Raw genomic sequence first — 14,231 nt, 5'->3', positions numbered from 1 at the left:
ATGAATGGTTTCAACCCTTCAAAAACAGTGATTTTGACGTTGAAGACCGGCATAGCGGTGGAAGAGAGAAGGTTTTCGAAGATGCAGAATTGGAGGCATTACTTGAGCAAGACTCGTGTCAAAATCAAGAAGAATTGGCACGATCATTGGGAGTGACTCAACAAGCCATTTCAAAAAGCCTCAAAGCCATGGGAATGATTCAGAAGCAAGGAAATTGGGTGCCGTATGAATTGAAGCCGAGAGATGTTGAACGGCGTTTGTTTGCTTGTGAACAGCTGCTTGAAAGGCAAAGACGGAAGGGATTTCTGTATCGCATTGTGACTGGGGACGAAAAATGGGTTCATTACGATAATCCCAAGCGCAGAAAATCATAGGGAGTCCGACCATGCTTCCATGTCGACGGCCAAACCGAATATTCACAGCTCCAAGATCATGCTCTGTATTTGGTGGGACTAGCTCGGCGTAGTGTATTATGAACTGTTAAAACCGACTGAAACAATCACAGGCGATCGGTATCGAACGCAATTGATGCGTTTGAGCCGAGCATTGAAAGACAAATGGCCGCAATACAACGAGAGACACGATAAAGTGATTTTGCAGCGTGCTCGACCCCATGTTGGGGTCAAGACATACTTGGAAACGTTGAAATGGGAAGTCCTACTCCACCCGCCGTATTCTCCAGACGTTGCTCCCTCTGACTATCACTTGTTTCGATCAATGGCACACGGCCTGGCTGACCAGCATTCCCGGTCTTATGAAGAAGTAAAAAATTGGATCGATTCATGGATAGCCTCAAAAGATGACCAATTTTTTCGACGCGGGATTCGTACGCTACCCGAAAGATGGGAGAAAGTAATGGCCAGCGATGGACAATACTTTGAATCATAAATGTATAACCAGTTTTTTACAATAAAGCCTCGAATTTCGAAAAAAAAACGGCGGAAGCAAAATTGTACACCTAATATATACAATGATTATGTAGATATCTAAAGTAGTGAATTATTTTTGACATTAGGCTCACAATGTCGTATGGTAAATGCCACGGTATCACCGTGACGTGGGTCATGTGCGCATATCGTCGCCGAAAGGCGTTACATCACCGCGTCTTCACCGACGCGGCCGTCCACACAATCGCACTTGTGTGACCTTGTGTTTTGTATATATCATCCCTCCCTGCTTCTCTCTCTCTCTCTCTCTCTCTCTCTCTCTCTCTCTCTCTTTCTCTCCCTTTATCGTTCCTTCCTTTCCGCACCCCGCGAGAATATCCCTTGCCTCGCCCCCGTTGCCCTTCTACGCCACATTGGCGTCACGTGTGGCATGAACAGGAGAAAGGGAGTGCGAAGAGGAGGCGGAGGAGATGGCGAGGGGGGACAGAAGGGTGGTTTAAACGGGTGAACACGTCGCAGCTAAGGTCGCGGTGGACGTTACTAGGTCACTGGAGTGACCGCGATGCATTGCACCCGCTCCCGCCCCTCCCTTCAATCCCCCTTGCTCGTCGTCCCCCTATCTTCCTCCCTGCTTCTCCCGATGCCCTTTCTTCGATGCTTTCCTTTGAAATCCGCAAGGACAGAGGGAACAAATAAGGAGATGAATTCTCCTCTCTCTCGTTATCTCTCGCACATAATAGAGCGATTTAGGGTGCGTTCCACGCTCATGTCACGCGAATCATTTCATCCTTGTTGTTTATCAAATGTTAAACGAGGGCAAATAATGCTTGCGAGTATCGTAAGCACCAAATGAAAAATGCACCCTTAGTTGACAGTCCTCTCGTGATCCTTGAATTATATCTACGGATGTATCTCTGTCGAGAGATTTGGTGAACTCTCGAGAATTCAGCGACGAGTTTCATTTCTGTTGCGTTATTCTTTAATGATTGATTGTTGTCCATTTCTATCATTATAGATTAATTGTAACTTCGGTTTAATTTATTGTTTTATTTTTTCCTAATTTTTAGAACTAGAATTAAAAAGTAATAAATTAAATGAAGATTAAAGTTGATATATGTACATTTAAAAATGAACATTATTCATGATCGATATATGTAGAGGAAAGACCCTTATTATGAGACACCGATCATTTTGGATAAATGCTAGAAGTCTATAGGCAGAATTTTAAAAAATAATAGATCATTTTGAAGGGAATTTAATAATGTTTTAAGATAATGTTATATAAAATTTAATTCAAATTCAATTTTTTTTTAATTTAAAGAAATGTAAAAAGTGAACAAATTGTAAAATCAAAAAATTGTGTTCCTAATATGCCCCGAAAAATCGATAATAAAACGCAAAATATATCAGTATTGCAAAAAACTTTATTTAATATACAAACTAAAATACAAACAAATACAGCTAGCGTGCGCGAAAAATGAGCATGCGATATTCAGAACTCGTCTTCAGGTAGTTGGAAAGCATCGCAGATAGGCACTTGATGTTCATTTCGGTTGTCTTTTTTTATTATTGTACAATAATATTTATACTTTAACAACGATTTTCATTTTTACATAGATTATTTCATATTAGGAATATCCTGGATACCTCATATTTCCATGTCTTATGGATCATCAAATCTAACTTCTGTAATTAAATTCATATCCCGTATTTTTCTATTAGTACAACCTCTATCACTACATGAAGAATTTATTGTCAATTTATTTATTAAATAATAAACAAGGTTTTATGCTCATCTCAATGAAACTTGAAGACATCCAAATTTTAAAATCTTGTTTTACAATAACTACAGGCATGATCTAATAAATAAATTTTCTACTAATTGTAAATAGTTTTCATTCCAAGAACAATCAATTCAGGATGGAAACAGAAGTAGATATTTATTAGTTCAGCAGAAACGCAATCTCATATTAGGCACCTATTTTATAATAGGAGACTTTTCTCTAAGTTTAAAACTTAAATCAAATTCACGAATTATGCAATGTTCTTACTTCATTGTCTTAGAATCTTTTTTTATATAAAAAATTTTTTTAGATCCTCCGATTAATTGGTACATGAACGCTTTTGCGACTTTTGCGAATTTTTAGTCATTGCATTAAAGCGGAAATTCTGTCAGAAACCTACGATGATATTGCGAAATCGGTGGGTTTTTTCTCTCGACGGGAATATTGTAGCCTGCTGCGCTGAAACCTCAAGTTCGAGTTCCTGCTTCGCTCGTTTACGCTTCGACAAACCGGTTTCGACGATCTCAACACCGATGCAAAATCGAACCTCGGTAGAACATGCGAATGTAAATCGCATAGCTCCAAAGCACAATCAAAATTAACGATCGAAACAACCACGCGAAATATAAAAATATAAAACACTGTGCACATATCTTAACATTTAAATTTGATTATTTCTATCTAAAATTGATTATTTTTTTGAAACTCAAATTAAATTTTACATACGAGATACGAGTCTTTCCAAACAAAACGTAAAAAGATAAAATCAATTCTTTACGAATTAAGAATCAAAGTTCGTTCACAAAAATTATTCAAGTCCCTTAATAAACAGAGATTCATAGAAAAATTAATTTTGCTTCCATATTAAATCCGATGAATATCTCAAATTAATATAAGAAATTACTATTATAAATTAAACATCTTCCTTCTGATGAAAGTTTTCAATCATAAGCATAAATTGAATTTTAATCATCAGTGGTATAAAGAATTTACTGTAGACAACAATAATCACTTCAATTGCGAAGAGAAAAACACTTCGTGTGGAGTCATAAAAGCGAAGTACATGCGTGAATAGAAATAAGCCAAATTATCATGTCAATATAAATCAGCAAACTGCAAGGTATCATCAATTCACCCTCCCGTATTCTATTCTACGAAGGTCAACGGCATAGCTTTTCATTGCTCATTTGGCCTATTTAGATGTGTGTCATTCACCTTGACTTATTCCTATTGTGTTTTTATTGCAAGCCTTGTAACATTTTCGTGTTTTTTGTATACCTGATCAACCTTTCACACAGGAGGGTCTCTTCTTTAAATACATCTTTACGGGAAACAAAACAATTTAAAAAAAGAAAAGAATACCTGAAAGGCCGAAGTTCCGAGAAATAACAATAGTTAGAAAGGATCAAACATCTACAACTTCTTTAAGATTCTATTGAAAGATTTAAGTCTCTTTAAAGAGTGTATAGAGTATAGAACTATGAGGAATTTTAAATTTTTCAGGTACCATTTCCTGTACAATGTTAAATATATATATTTGCAGTTTTCCTCCACAGACTTGTAAAGAATTTCCGTTTGAAAAGTAGCAGACAAAAAGTTATTCACTATTGTTAAGAATATTTTCGATTGTTAAATAAATTCCACTTTTCAAGAAATATTGGATAATAGTTAGTAGAAAATATATTGAGAATTGTTTAAATTTTAACATTTTTCTCCATGTATTTTTTTGCCTTCTATAAAATATAAATTTTCTTTTTCAGTCCGTAAAAATAAAAATAATATATTTTCTGTATAAGTCGTTTCTCGTGCACATGAGTCTCGTCGAGAATATTAATAATTAATAATCGAAATTAAAGATTTAAGACAAAATAAAGAGTAGACGGGCAAAGGCATATTTTTCTGGCGATCGAAAACGGACGTGGTTTTGCGGTTGCCACTGCGGTTTCATGTTGCTCCCAGCAGGATGAACGACATCAACGATGAGAAGTTAAAGCGACATCGAGAGAAAGTCGAGAAGATGCGAGACGTGTTTTACTTTCACTTCTCGCACATATCCGCTATGCCGCCTTGTCACGTTCATTCGTAGCTGTAGAATGACGAATCATCATTTTGGAAATTCATCATATCGCAGGGTTTCTTACCGTGTTTTCCACTTTTTGTACTCTTTTCAATCTTTATGAAATTATTTGATAAGATATCCCGTTGAAACGCGATAAAAGTCATGCGTATATAAGTTTTGTAATTTTAAAGTTGCAAAAGATTAACATAGTTAACTATAAATTAAAGATAAATCGAAATTAATAAAATTTACAGGATCCCGGTAACATGGTTTTAAAATCATATTTATGTGTCTAGATTCTAAACTTTAGAATAAGATAATATATGAGGATAATAATTCTCATGAATAAAATAATTATAATTTCACTTTCCCTAGCGTAAGCACTTGTTAAACTTTCTTCGAAGATTAATTTTCGTAAAAAGAAAACGATGATGTTTGCAAAATAAATGATTTAAAAAGTGAAATATGGAGAAAAAAGGATGTCGATTATTATTTTTTTTTTGACATAAATGTTGAAGACTTCAAGAGCTAAAGAGAATTCAAAAGCTAAAAATTTAAAGGCTTCAAACGTTCATTAAAGTATTTATAACAACAAAATTCAGAGTTCCAAGATCAGAGAAAGTTTCGATAATAATAATATTCTTCAAATGAACTCTTGAATAGATACTAAGTATTTAAATAATTAAAATATTCTTAAGAACTATACGCGCGTAGAAGTATGTCGCAGGCCGAACACTATTTTACTGAGCTTGATGGACTGAAAGCATTACTTTTATTTCTTTCTAAAGTTTTTTTTTTACTTACAAGGTATTTGGTTTACTCCATGCATCACTCTGACATGCAGTTTTCTCATTAGGTATATAAATTATGGTAATGATTCGGTATTATATATAATAATTATAATTATAATAATTATTATTTATCATTATTATTAATATTAATATTATCATTGTGTCCAGTATTTCCTCTGCCCTTATTTTTGCTACTCACGGAGTGCTTTGCTCTCTTCTTCCTCCTCTCCTCATTCACATACATTTCACCCAATCTCTCTCTTCCTCCCCTTTTCCTTCTCCTTTCAATAATAATTGTCGCTTCCGAAGGAATGATTCGAGAACTCCGCCATATTGACTCACGTCGCGCGAGACTAATAAGGCGTGATCGAATATCGATTAACTGAAAGAGACGCACGCGTGAAATTAATTTACGGTTCTGCAATTCACAGATTCCTTTCAAGAATTCCACGAATTTAAGAATTATATGGAAATTAAATTTAATTGTCGAGAAAACTGAAAGCTGCCGTCTTCTCTAAACATCTAGGATACGAAGAACTGAAATCTTTCGAAGAATTCATGAAGCTTCGTGCCGATGCTGAATATTTACGCGCGTAAAATCATCTCATTATCGCATTGTATGCAGTCTCGGAGTAGATGGAAAATAAAAAATGTATCTCTGCATCTTATTGCATATGCATTCGCATATAAACATCGCAAATGAACATCGCCACGGCTTCACTCTATTCGTAGAGTTCACGGTTACACGTAAACATGCAACATCGCTTTATGAGAACATTCTTTAAAATTGATCGAATTATTGATCTCGGGGATAGAGAATTAAAAAAAAATACGTGCGTCGAATACTTTGTGACGATCGTAGATATTTTAACAAAAAGTTGCGACGGTGATAAATAGAACATCACGAGGGGGAGTCTCGTTAATTATTTACGATATGCGACATCGCGAAGGGTGAATTAGAAAGTGGACGATGTGTATCAAGAAAGTTTTGCATCATCTTCTTGTTTGTAGAACGGCAGTTTCAGTTGTGTTTGAAGAGCGGCGAGCGAGGAGCCGTGGAAGAAGAGGCATTCGAGTATTCGGAGAATCGGTAATTCAAGGATTCAATAACGCAAATATTCAACAAAAAAAATTATCGACAAAATTCTCTTGAAATTCTATAAACACAATAATTCTATTTAAATTATCAATTTTGAAAACTTTAAAGCTTTATCTTCTCAAATTCTAAAATCCAAAGTGCTTAATGTAATTCAAAGAAACAAAAATCCTAAATACCGCAAGTATTAAACGCCTCGGGAATGACATACCGATCGAAAAAAAAAAAAAAAAAACGAAAACAATTAAAAACTCGTGAAGAGTGCCAGGGATACAAAGGCTTATCACTAGATTCGTGAAAGATCCTTTATTTCTAACAACACTGAGTATATACTTTCACGTTTCCTCGTCCGCTCCAACATACTTTATACAGGAGATCCATAATCAAAAGGTGGTGCAAAACTCTTGTTGACATTGTGTGAACGCGCGAGATTGTCCGAACAACAACAACGGCGAGGATCCAGCAGTCGTCAGACGAGGATACGAACTCGTCCGATCACTTGGTAAAAATCGTTACCAGAACGGGAGGAGTGTAAAGAAACAAGATATAACGAGACTGTGGGCAAGATGCGGGAAGGATTTGAAGAGGAGAAAAACAAAGTGAGAGAACTCGAGGATTCGAGGATCCCAGAATCTCCATCCGAATCTCCGGGGTCATGCGAATCCTCCTCTTCTTTCCTCTCCTTTTTTCTCTTCTTCAGTAAGAGGATGAAGTGAGCGGTTGTGCTCCGCCGTCCAAGCAATCGCGCAATAGAGTAATTCATCCATCCATCCGCGTCCGTCCGTCCGTCCGTCCGTGCATTCATCTCTATACTACCTATCCGTCCGTCCGTTGTCCGTACGTCCGTCGGTCCCATCATCCGTTGATGATTCAGAATCGACGACGTGGTGCCGCGATAATCGACAGACTTCTGGCGGGCACGAAAGTGCTGACGTTGTTGCTCGTCGCGTCACCGAGCCGATCGGGTCACTTCTTGCTCTTCTTGGTGGGCGGCTCCTGCGCATCCTGCGAGTCCTCTTCGGTGTCCTCGCTATCGGTAGGTCGTGGCGTCGCGTTGTTGCTGCTGTCGTTGGTAATGAGGGAATCATTCGTGTCCTCGCTGGCGCCCACAACGGGATGATCGCTGGCGGTGATTGGTGTCGCCGGTTTGTCCATCGAATCCTCGGTGAAAGATGTCGTCGTGCTGTTCTCATCGATCGCCGCCGGATCAAGTGCCGCCGGCGTATCTTTGCCATTCGCCACCGTTTCTTGATTACTGTCATCCGACGGCTCTGTCGCCTCGCCGTTGCTGGCACTGTGCGAGTTGCCGTTCTCTGTCGAGCCCGGAATGCCGTCGAGCAGTTCCGGCTTCAGCTCGGACGCCACATAATGTGTCCACAACGCCAGTTCGACTCTATGTGGGCTCCATGTTTTGCCATTTGACGCTGGAACAAAGAAAACATTTTTCATGGCATTTCAAAAACTAAATCCTTCTCTTGTAAAGGAATTTTGAAAATGTGAAAATATAAAATCCAAGGATTTGGTAATGAAACAAGTGATACAATGTCATTAAATTCAAGGAAATACAGTAATATATAATATTTTACTTGAAAGTATGGAAATATAAAATTAGAGAGATACCCAAGGATCCGACCATGGAAAACCTCGGCCATAGAGAAATAACATGAGAATATCATTCCAAGGACTCAATACAGTAAACGCACGCGATTCCGGGATTACGCGCACGCGGCAAGTAGTGATTCATAATCGCTTACCCTGTTTGTTCAGCCTCGCGACGGTGTTCTGAATGTGCTGGACAAAGTTTAAGTATTCCTTAGTGGTGTAATCGATACCCTCAATCTCTGGTATCGCCATCAGGCACTCGTCCGCCATGAAGGGCGCGTTCTCCGGCGACGCCGCGGCGAGCAGAGCCGATGCCATCGTGGTACCGACGCCCTTCAGATTCGATAGCGCCGTGATCGCTTGCTCGAGATTTGGGAGCTTCTTGAACGCCTTCTTTGTTTCTGCCATCACGGCGCGCGGTGTGTTCACCTTCACCAGGTAGGACAGCTGTGGGTAGAATTTGCCGCGCTGAAAACAAAATGGCAGTCAAGTACCCGTTGGAACATCTATATCCTGGATCAGGTTTTACAAAAATCTTTCTATTAGATCCATCGAGATGGTGCTATGTTCAATCTCCGCCAAATCCAAACCTTACAGGTTTACGTTCAAACAACTAATTACTTTAAAGATGTAAATTATGTATAATAAATATAAATCTTCTCAATAATTATATTTCCATGGGAATAATATCGTTTTTTCTTTGTTTTTAATCGATTTCTTTATTCTTCTTTACCAATGTAATCTTTTTATCCGTGAGAACTGGTTTCGTACAGTCCATAAATTATAAGTTATAATATCCTTTTTCTTCCGAATCGCGTATATATCAAAAGAGATAACAATAGTACTTCACACTATTACTGTCGCACCGCTCTCGACTGTCATGAAAGCAGTTGATAAAATTCGCTATTTTTTAATTAATAAAATTCGTTAAAATTTAATACTACAGATAAAATCGTGTTCGAACTCGGCGAAGTCCGATCCTCAGCGCAGTTGACCAACAAGGAAAAACGGCTTACTATTTGCTTCCATTTCATCGTCTGCACCAGCTCCTCGTGATTGAGATGCGCGTCCTTGCCGCGTGCCTTGATCTTCTTCGGAAGCTCATTCTGATACCTGCCAATACAAACAAGAGATCCGTGCGATCAAGATTGATCTATCGTTCAAGTCAAGAGGAGCGCGCACAAGCTCACACACACACACGCGCGCGCGCGCACACACACGCACGCAGTCTCGCGTACGCATGAGCGAACGAACAAGCATGACGTAATCGCGCCGCCGCCGTCGCTGCTGCGGAATACAGGAATTCGTTAAAGGCTCGATTAAAAATACAAACGCTGCCGCAAGAAACTCGACACGCCCCTCGTCAACGATTGGAGGATACCCATCTTTATCGCGCACGTGGATCACACGTGGATTCGCGCTGTGACGTTCCGTCTTTCTTTCTCAATACAATTGGAATACAAACACTCGAAACTATCACAAGAACAATGGAAACTAACGTTATAAAATTGAAGACTATCAAAGCGACGTCTACAATCAGACTTTAAAGCGTAATCTTTAAGCCTCAAGCCAATCACAGTCGAATATGAGGAGAATAATCTATGATGTTAATTTGTTATAGCTTGAAGCTTAAGTTTTAAATCTTAAAATCTTATTGTAGACGCCACTTCAGTAAAAATGAATCAAGAAAGATTCAACATAAATGAGTAAAGAGACCATATTTGGACAGATTTTGATACTTAACAATATTTTTGCGAATTTTCTCAATTTCCAAATCATATAGACTGCCAATTATAAAACTGAAGACTGTTGTAAAATTAAAGAAAGCGCTGTTAGAATCAAAGAGAAAAGATTTAATAATCATTCGGATCCGGATAATTCGAAGAAAAAAGAATAATTAAGATTGAAAGGTCATATGCTCTTTTTTTATACTTTTTTCCATGCTGACAAATTATTAAAATAATTCGCATCATTTTATACTGAATTTCGCAAAATAATAAATCGGATTTCAATGTTACTGCAAATAAGCGGGATTTATCATCATTCAATATATTTTCAGAAAATATCGCATTTGTCCGGGAAATTATTAAATTTGCAACGCGCGTATTGTGTTATCTCGCGAATCTGTTCAACATCAATTATAACTTGTAAATTAACTAAAATTCATTTATTAAGTAAGATTTTCGATAATTCTTATTACAGAAATACGTATTAAATAAATAATTAGTGATTATTATACAGCGCCATGACGATCTCTTTCCTTATTTAAGTTATAAGAATTATTAAAAAATCGATAAAATATATTAAACGCTTAATCACATTGAACAAACAGAAATTTTGAAATTAAATCTGTATCTCCAAAAATTTGAAAATTCACTCTTTCCGAAGCGAAGAAATCAATTTCAAAGGTGATAATTGCTCCACGAACCGTTTTTTTAACGTGCATCGTTAAAAATATATTTTTCCTCCCTGCGTCTCTGCCGTGTTTTTTTTCCTCTTGTAACTCTTCCGTTTTTTTTTTTCAAATAAATTCCCACGTCCGCGTTTACTCTTTAAAGAGATGTTTTCAATATTTTCCGAGCCAAATAGCAACGTTTCACAAAGTTGAAACGCGCGCTGCACCTCGTAATACCGCATATCCGCACACGACTTGGCACCGTGGAAAAGCAGCCTTGACACAAACTGGCCTCAATGGGAATGAAAACAACGGTACTCTACTTCTCCTGACCCCTCATCGCCATCGCTTCTGCAACACGGAAGAAACTGGCGCGTAAAGTCTGTCCTCCCTTTCCCCCTATTCAACACCAGCTTCTTACTCGTTCGTTCTATCTGTTCCTTATGTATACCTCTTTTTTTTACAGTCTCATCGCAATATATTGTGATCGATAAAATGATCTTGTTCGATCCCATCACGCCTGCGAAAACAAATATGAGCTTATCACTGCACGAGATTAATGAAGAAAAAGATATTTATATCTTGCTTTTTCTTGTAGACTGTTCTTTTATTTCCTATGTTATTCATTCATTATTTTCAATGAAATTGATATTTAAACGCGATATCATAACAGTTATGAAGAAATTATCCTTTTAAAATTAATTTTTTTATCGACATACTTTCTAATTTTATCATCTTTAAGAGGAATTGTCTTAAATCGTGATTAAAAAATTTTAGGTTTTACAAAAATTATTTATTCACTTTAAATGCGAATAATTTATTCACTACTTATTAATAATATAATAATATTCTTTATCTAACTATCTATTAACGGAAACTCTTAACGATTATCGATTCTTTTAAAATAAATTATTTAAGTTAAAAATAGAAGAGTCGCGAGAAGTTATTAAAGCCACGTATTGGAAGCTGTTCAGTACTTTGAAGGAGTTCCCATTTTTTTATGATCTCCTTAGATCCTTAAATCCTTAGATTCTTAAATAAAAATGTAATATACGATCCTATTAAGATTCGTAATCTACAGTTTTATGTTTCTGAATTTTGTTCTATTTAAATTCGTTTGATATTTTTCTTCCAAGTATTATATCAGTTATTGAAGTTTCTTTGTTCTCGAATATCGAATACTGTAAGTATTCTTGGTGCACTTTAAATTCTTAGATCCAAAGATCCACAGTCTCAAAATTGTCCTGTGGATCTAAGAATATTAAAATTTTCAAAAGTAAAAATTTATATACTTGTTTTAGTTATGACCTATGAATTTAGGTACAGGTTTATAAAATTTACAAAATAAAATTTTGAGATCTTTTTTTAGTAAATTTTAGATTACCGAAGTTGTTTTTTTAAAATAAGTTAATATTATATATTACTTAAAGTAAAGTGTAGACCGTAATTCTTTAAATAGAAATTTAATATTGGCTAATATTAAAAGACAATAATTAATGATTTAAATATTAAAAGCACTGGTGTGCAATACTTTTAGTACTTCAAATAAATAATTAATTACTGTCTTTTAGTAATAAATTAGCTAGAATTAAATTTTTGCGAAAGATAGAAGCTATTATTATAATATGTAATCTAAAAACCTCTTAATCTAATATCGTCAATTATTTAAAGTGTTCTATTAATCAAAGGATTTCTTTATAAACGAATTATTGTTCATAAACAGAACGAGTAATGAATCATTATACAAATAAACATTCTTTGCGTGATATCAAGAATTACATAATCTTTTTGATTAATCCGTCCTTTTAAACTTTTGTAAGTATTACGAATTTAATTACGTCACGTGTAGATTAATCATTTTGTTAAAATCAATAATCATATCAGCGATGAAACAGGAAATTATCAACATTTCAATTCCGTTCACGTTTTATATGTTACTTATACAAATAATTAACGCACGCGCTGCAACTCACGATTCATATAAATAAAAAATGCAAATATAAAACATTTCTTTAATGATACATACAATTATATATTTCCACAAATATATATTCGCGGATGATTTATTTATTCCTTTTTTATCTCTTTATCTTTTCTAAAAAAAATCTTCGATTGGATGAGATAAAAAAAAGAATAATAATCTCCGGCAATCGCATTCTTCATCGACCTAGTTTCATTTGTTCATGATCAGCAACTAAAAAAGGGGAAAAAAATGGGATCTGCATTTTTTTTTGTATCTACTTGTTCGGAGTATCATTCTATTGCGGGACAGCTGACCACGTGACGGCGAGAAACTGTCCATGAGAAATCCGCGGGGTAAATCCCCCTCGATTCTCGACAAGAGTGAGCCGCGAGGGTGACATACGGGCGCGCATACGCGCGGCGTTGCCGTTCTCTCGCTTCGCTCGCTCGCTCGCGGAGCAGTGCGAAGCGGGTTCATTGTCCCGCGTGCGCCCCGTGGTAGAGCGCCGTTTCCTCCCTCGGGCCGCCGACATTACGGCGGCCCATCAGTGGCGGCAGCGCGTTTTCTTTCTCTTTCCCTCACGCTATCACCTCCTTCTCTCTATCTTGCTCGCTCCTTTTCTTTTTCGCACATGCACACAGAAACACGCGCGCGCGCGTCACACACACGCACGCACACACCATCATACACACATATCACACGCACATCATCATACACACACACACACCACACACACACATACAACCACACACACACGCGCGCGCTTGGAGGGGAAATGACAGCGTCGTTGTGCGTCCGCCGTCGCAGAGTACATTAAGCCGTACTTACCAATTGTCTAGCTTGATCAGCTCCTCGGGTTTTTTCGACTTGTGATCGGCCTTGAGGCGCAGCGCCTGCGGATAAAGTTTGAGAACGTGTTCAAACTGCGTCGCGGTGCCCTCCGCGAAGAAAGTCGCTGTGTCTTTCACGGAAGCCATTGCGATAACGCGGGCTTCGATCGACGGCCGTCGGGGCGCAGCACCAGCGCCGCCTACTGCCGTTGCTCCGTAAATCGCGTCGGCCGTTCCCGTTGCTGATGCCGCCGCCGCTGCTCGCTGTTCTCGCTGTTACCACCGCCGCCGCCGCCGCTGCCACGGGCGGCGTTGCCGCGTCTCGTCTGCTCTTTGCCGAGGAATCCTACTTCACCCTCGCGAATTCCCTCACCAGTGCGGCGCGAGTAAGCGCGTCGCGTGGGAAATCGATGACGGTGGTGGGAGAGCCGCGTACCGAGACGTTACGGCTCTCTCGATTCTCTTGCGAACGGAAAGATTCGTAGCCTGCGTCTGTATGGACTGGAATTTTAACGAAAACGTTGAATAAAAAGATAACTGTCACTGTACGTTTTTTTTCTTTTCGGGAGGGGAATCGACTTCCTTTTCTCTCTTTCTCTTTCTTTTTCCTCCTCTCTCCGCTTGACGTGCGTTTAAAAAGAGTACAAATGGATAAAATGTATCTTGAACGTATTCAGAACGAAACTGTACTCGCAGACACTGTGCGACTACACGAGAGAAAATCACACTGTCGTAAGAACTCTTCGTCGGACCTCGCTCGACACAGGCCCGGGTGGGGAGTCGACGCGACGTTGCCAATAGACGGCAGCACTGCTCGGGTTGCG

General features: G+C 38.0%; 1 protein-coding gene across 1 annotated transcript; it reads right to left on the bottom strand.

The window, feature by feature from the left end:
- Nucleotides 1–7,583: 7,583 nt before the first annotated feature.
- On the bottom strand, nucleotides 7,584–13,554 carry LOC105619054. The gene is made up of 4 exons (XM_012200582.1): nucleotides 13,406–13,554; nucleotides 9,236–9,332; nucleotides 8,372–8,687; nucleotides 7,584–8,041 (listed from the first exon to the last, which is right to left on the bottom strand). Exons 1-4 carry the CDS (start codon nucleotides 13,552–13,554, stop codon nucleotides 7,584–7,586), a joined length of 1,020 nt encoding a protein of 339 aa, XP_012055972.1.
- Nucleotides 13,555–14,231: the final 677 nt, after the last annotated feature.

The sequence above is a fragment of the Atta cephalotes genome, assembly GCF_000143395.1.
Source record: "Atta cephalotes unplaced genomic scaffold scaffold00019, whole genome shotgun sequence".
NCBI classification, from domain to species: Eukaryota; Metazoa; Arthropoda; class Insecta; order Hymenoptera; family Formicidae; genus Atta; species Atta cephalotes.
Note: the sequence above shows the minus strand (reverse complement) of the source record. Positions and strands in the feature narration are given on the sequence as shown.

Bases quoted from the DNA above. Each gene is read 5' to 3' on its own strand.
- LOC105619054 (XM_012200582.1), bottom strand. From the start codon at position 13,554: ATGGCTTCCGTGAAAGACACAGCGACTTTCTTCGCGGAGGGCACCGCG. The intron at 9,333-13,405 runs GTAAGTACGGCT...TTGTATTGGCAG, and splicing joins CTGATCAAGCTAGACAATTG to GTATCAGAATGAGCTTCCGA. The intron at 8,688-9,235 runs GTAAGCCGTTTT...TTTTGTTTTCAG, and splicing joins CGATGAAATGGAAGCAAATA to CGCGGCAAATTCTACCCACA.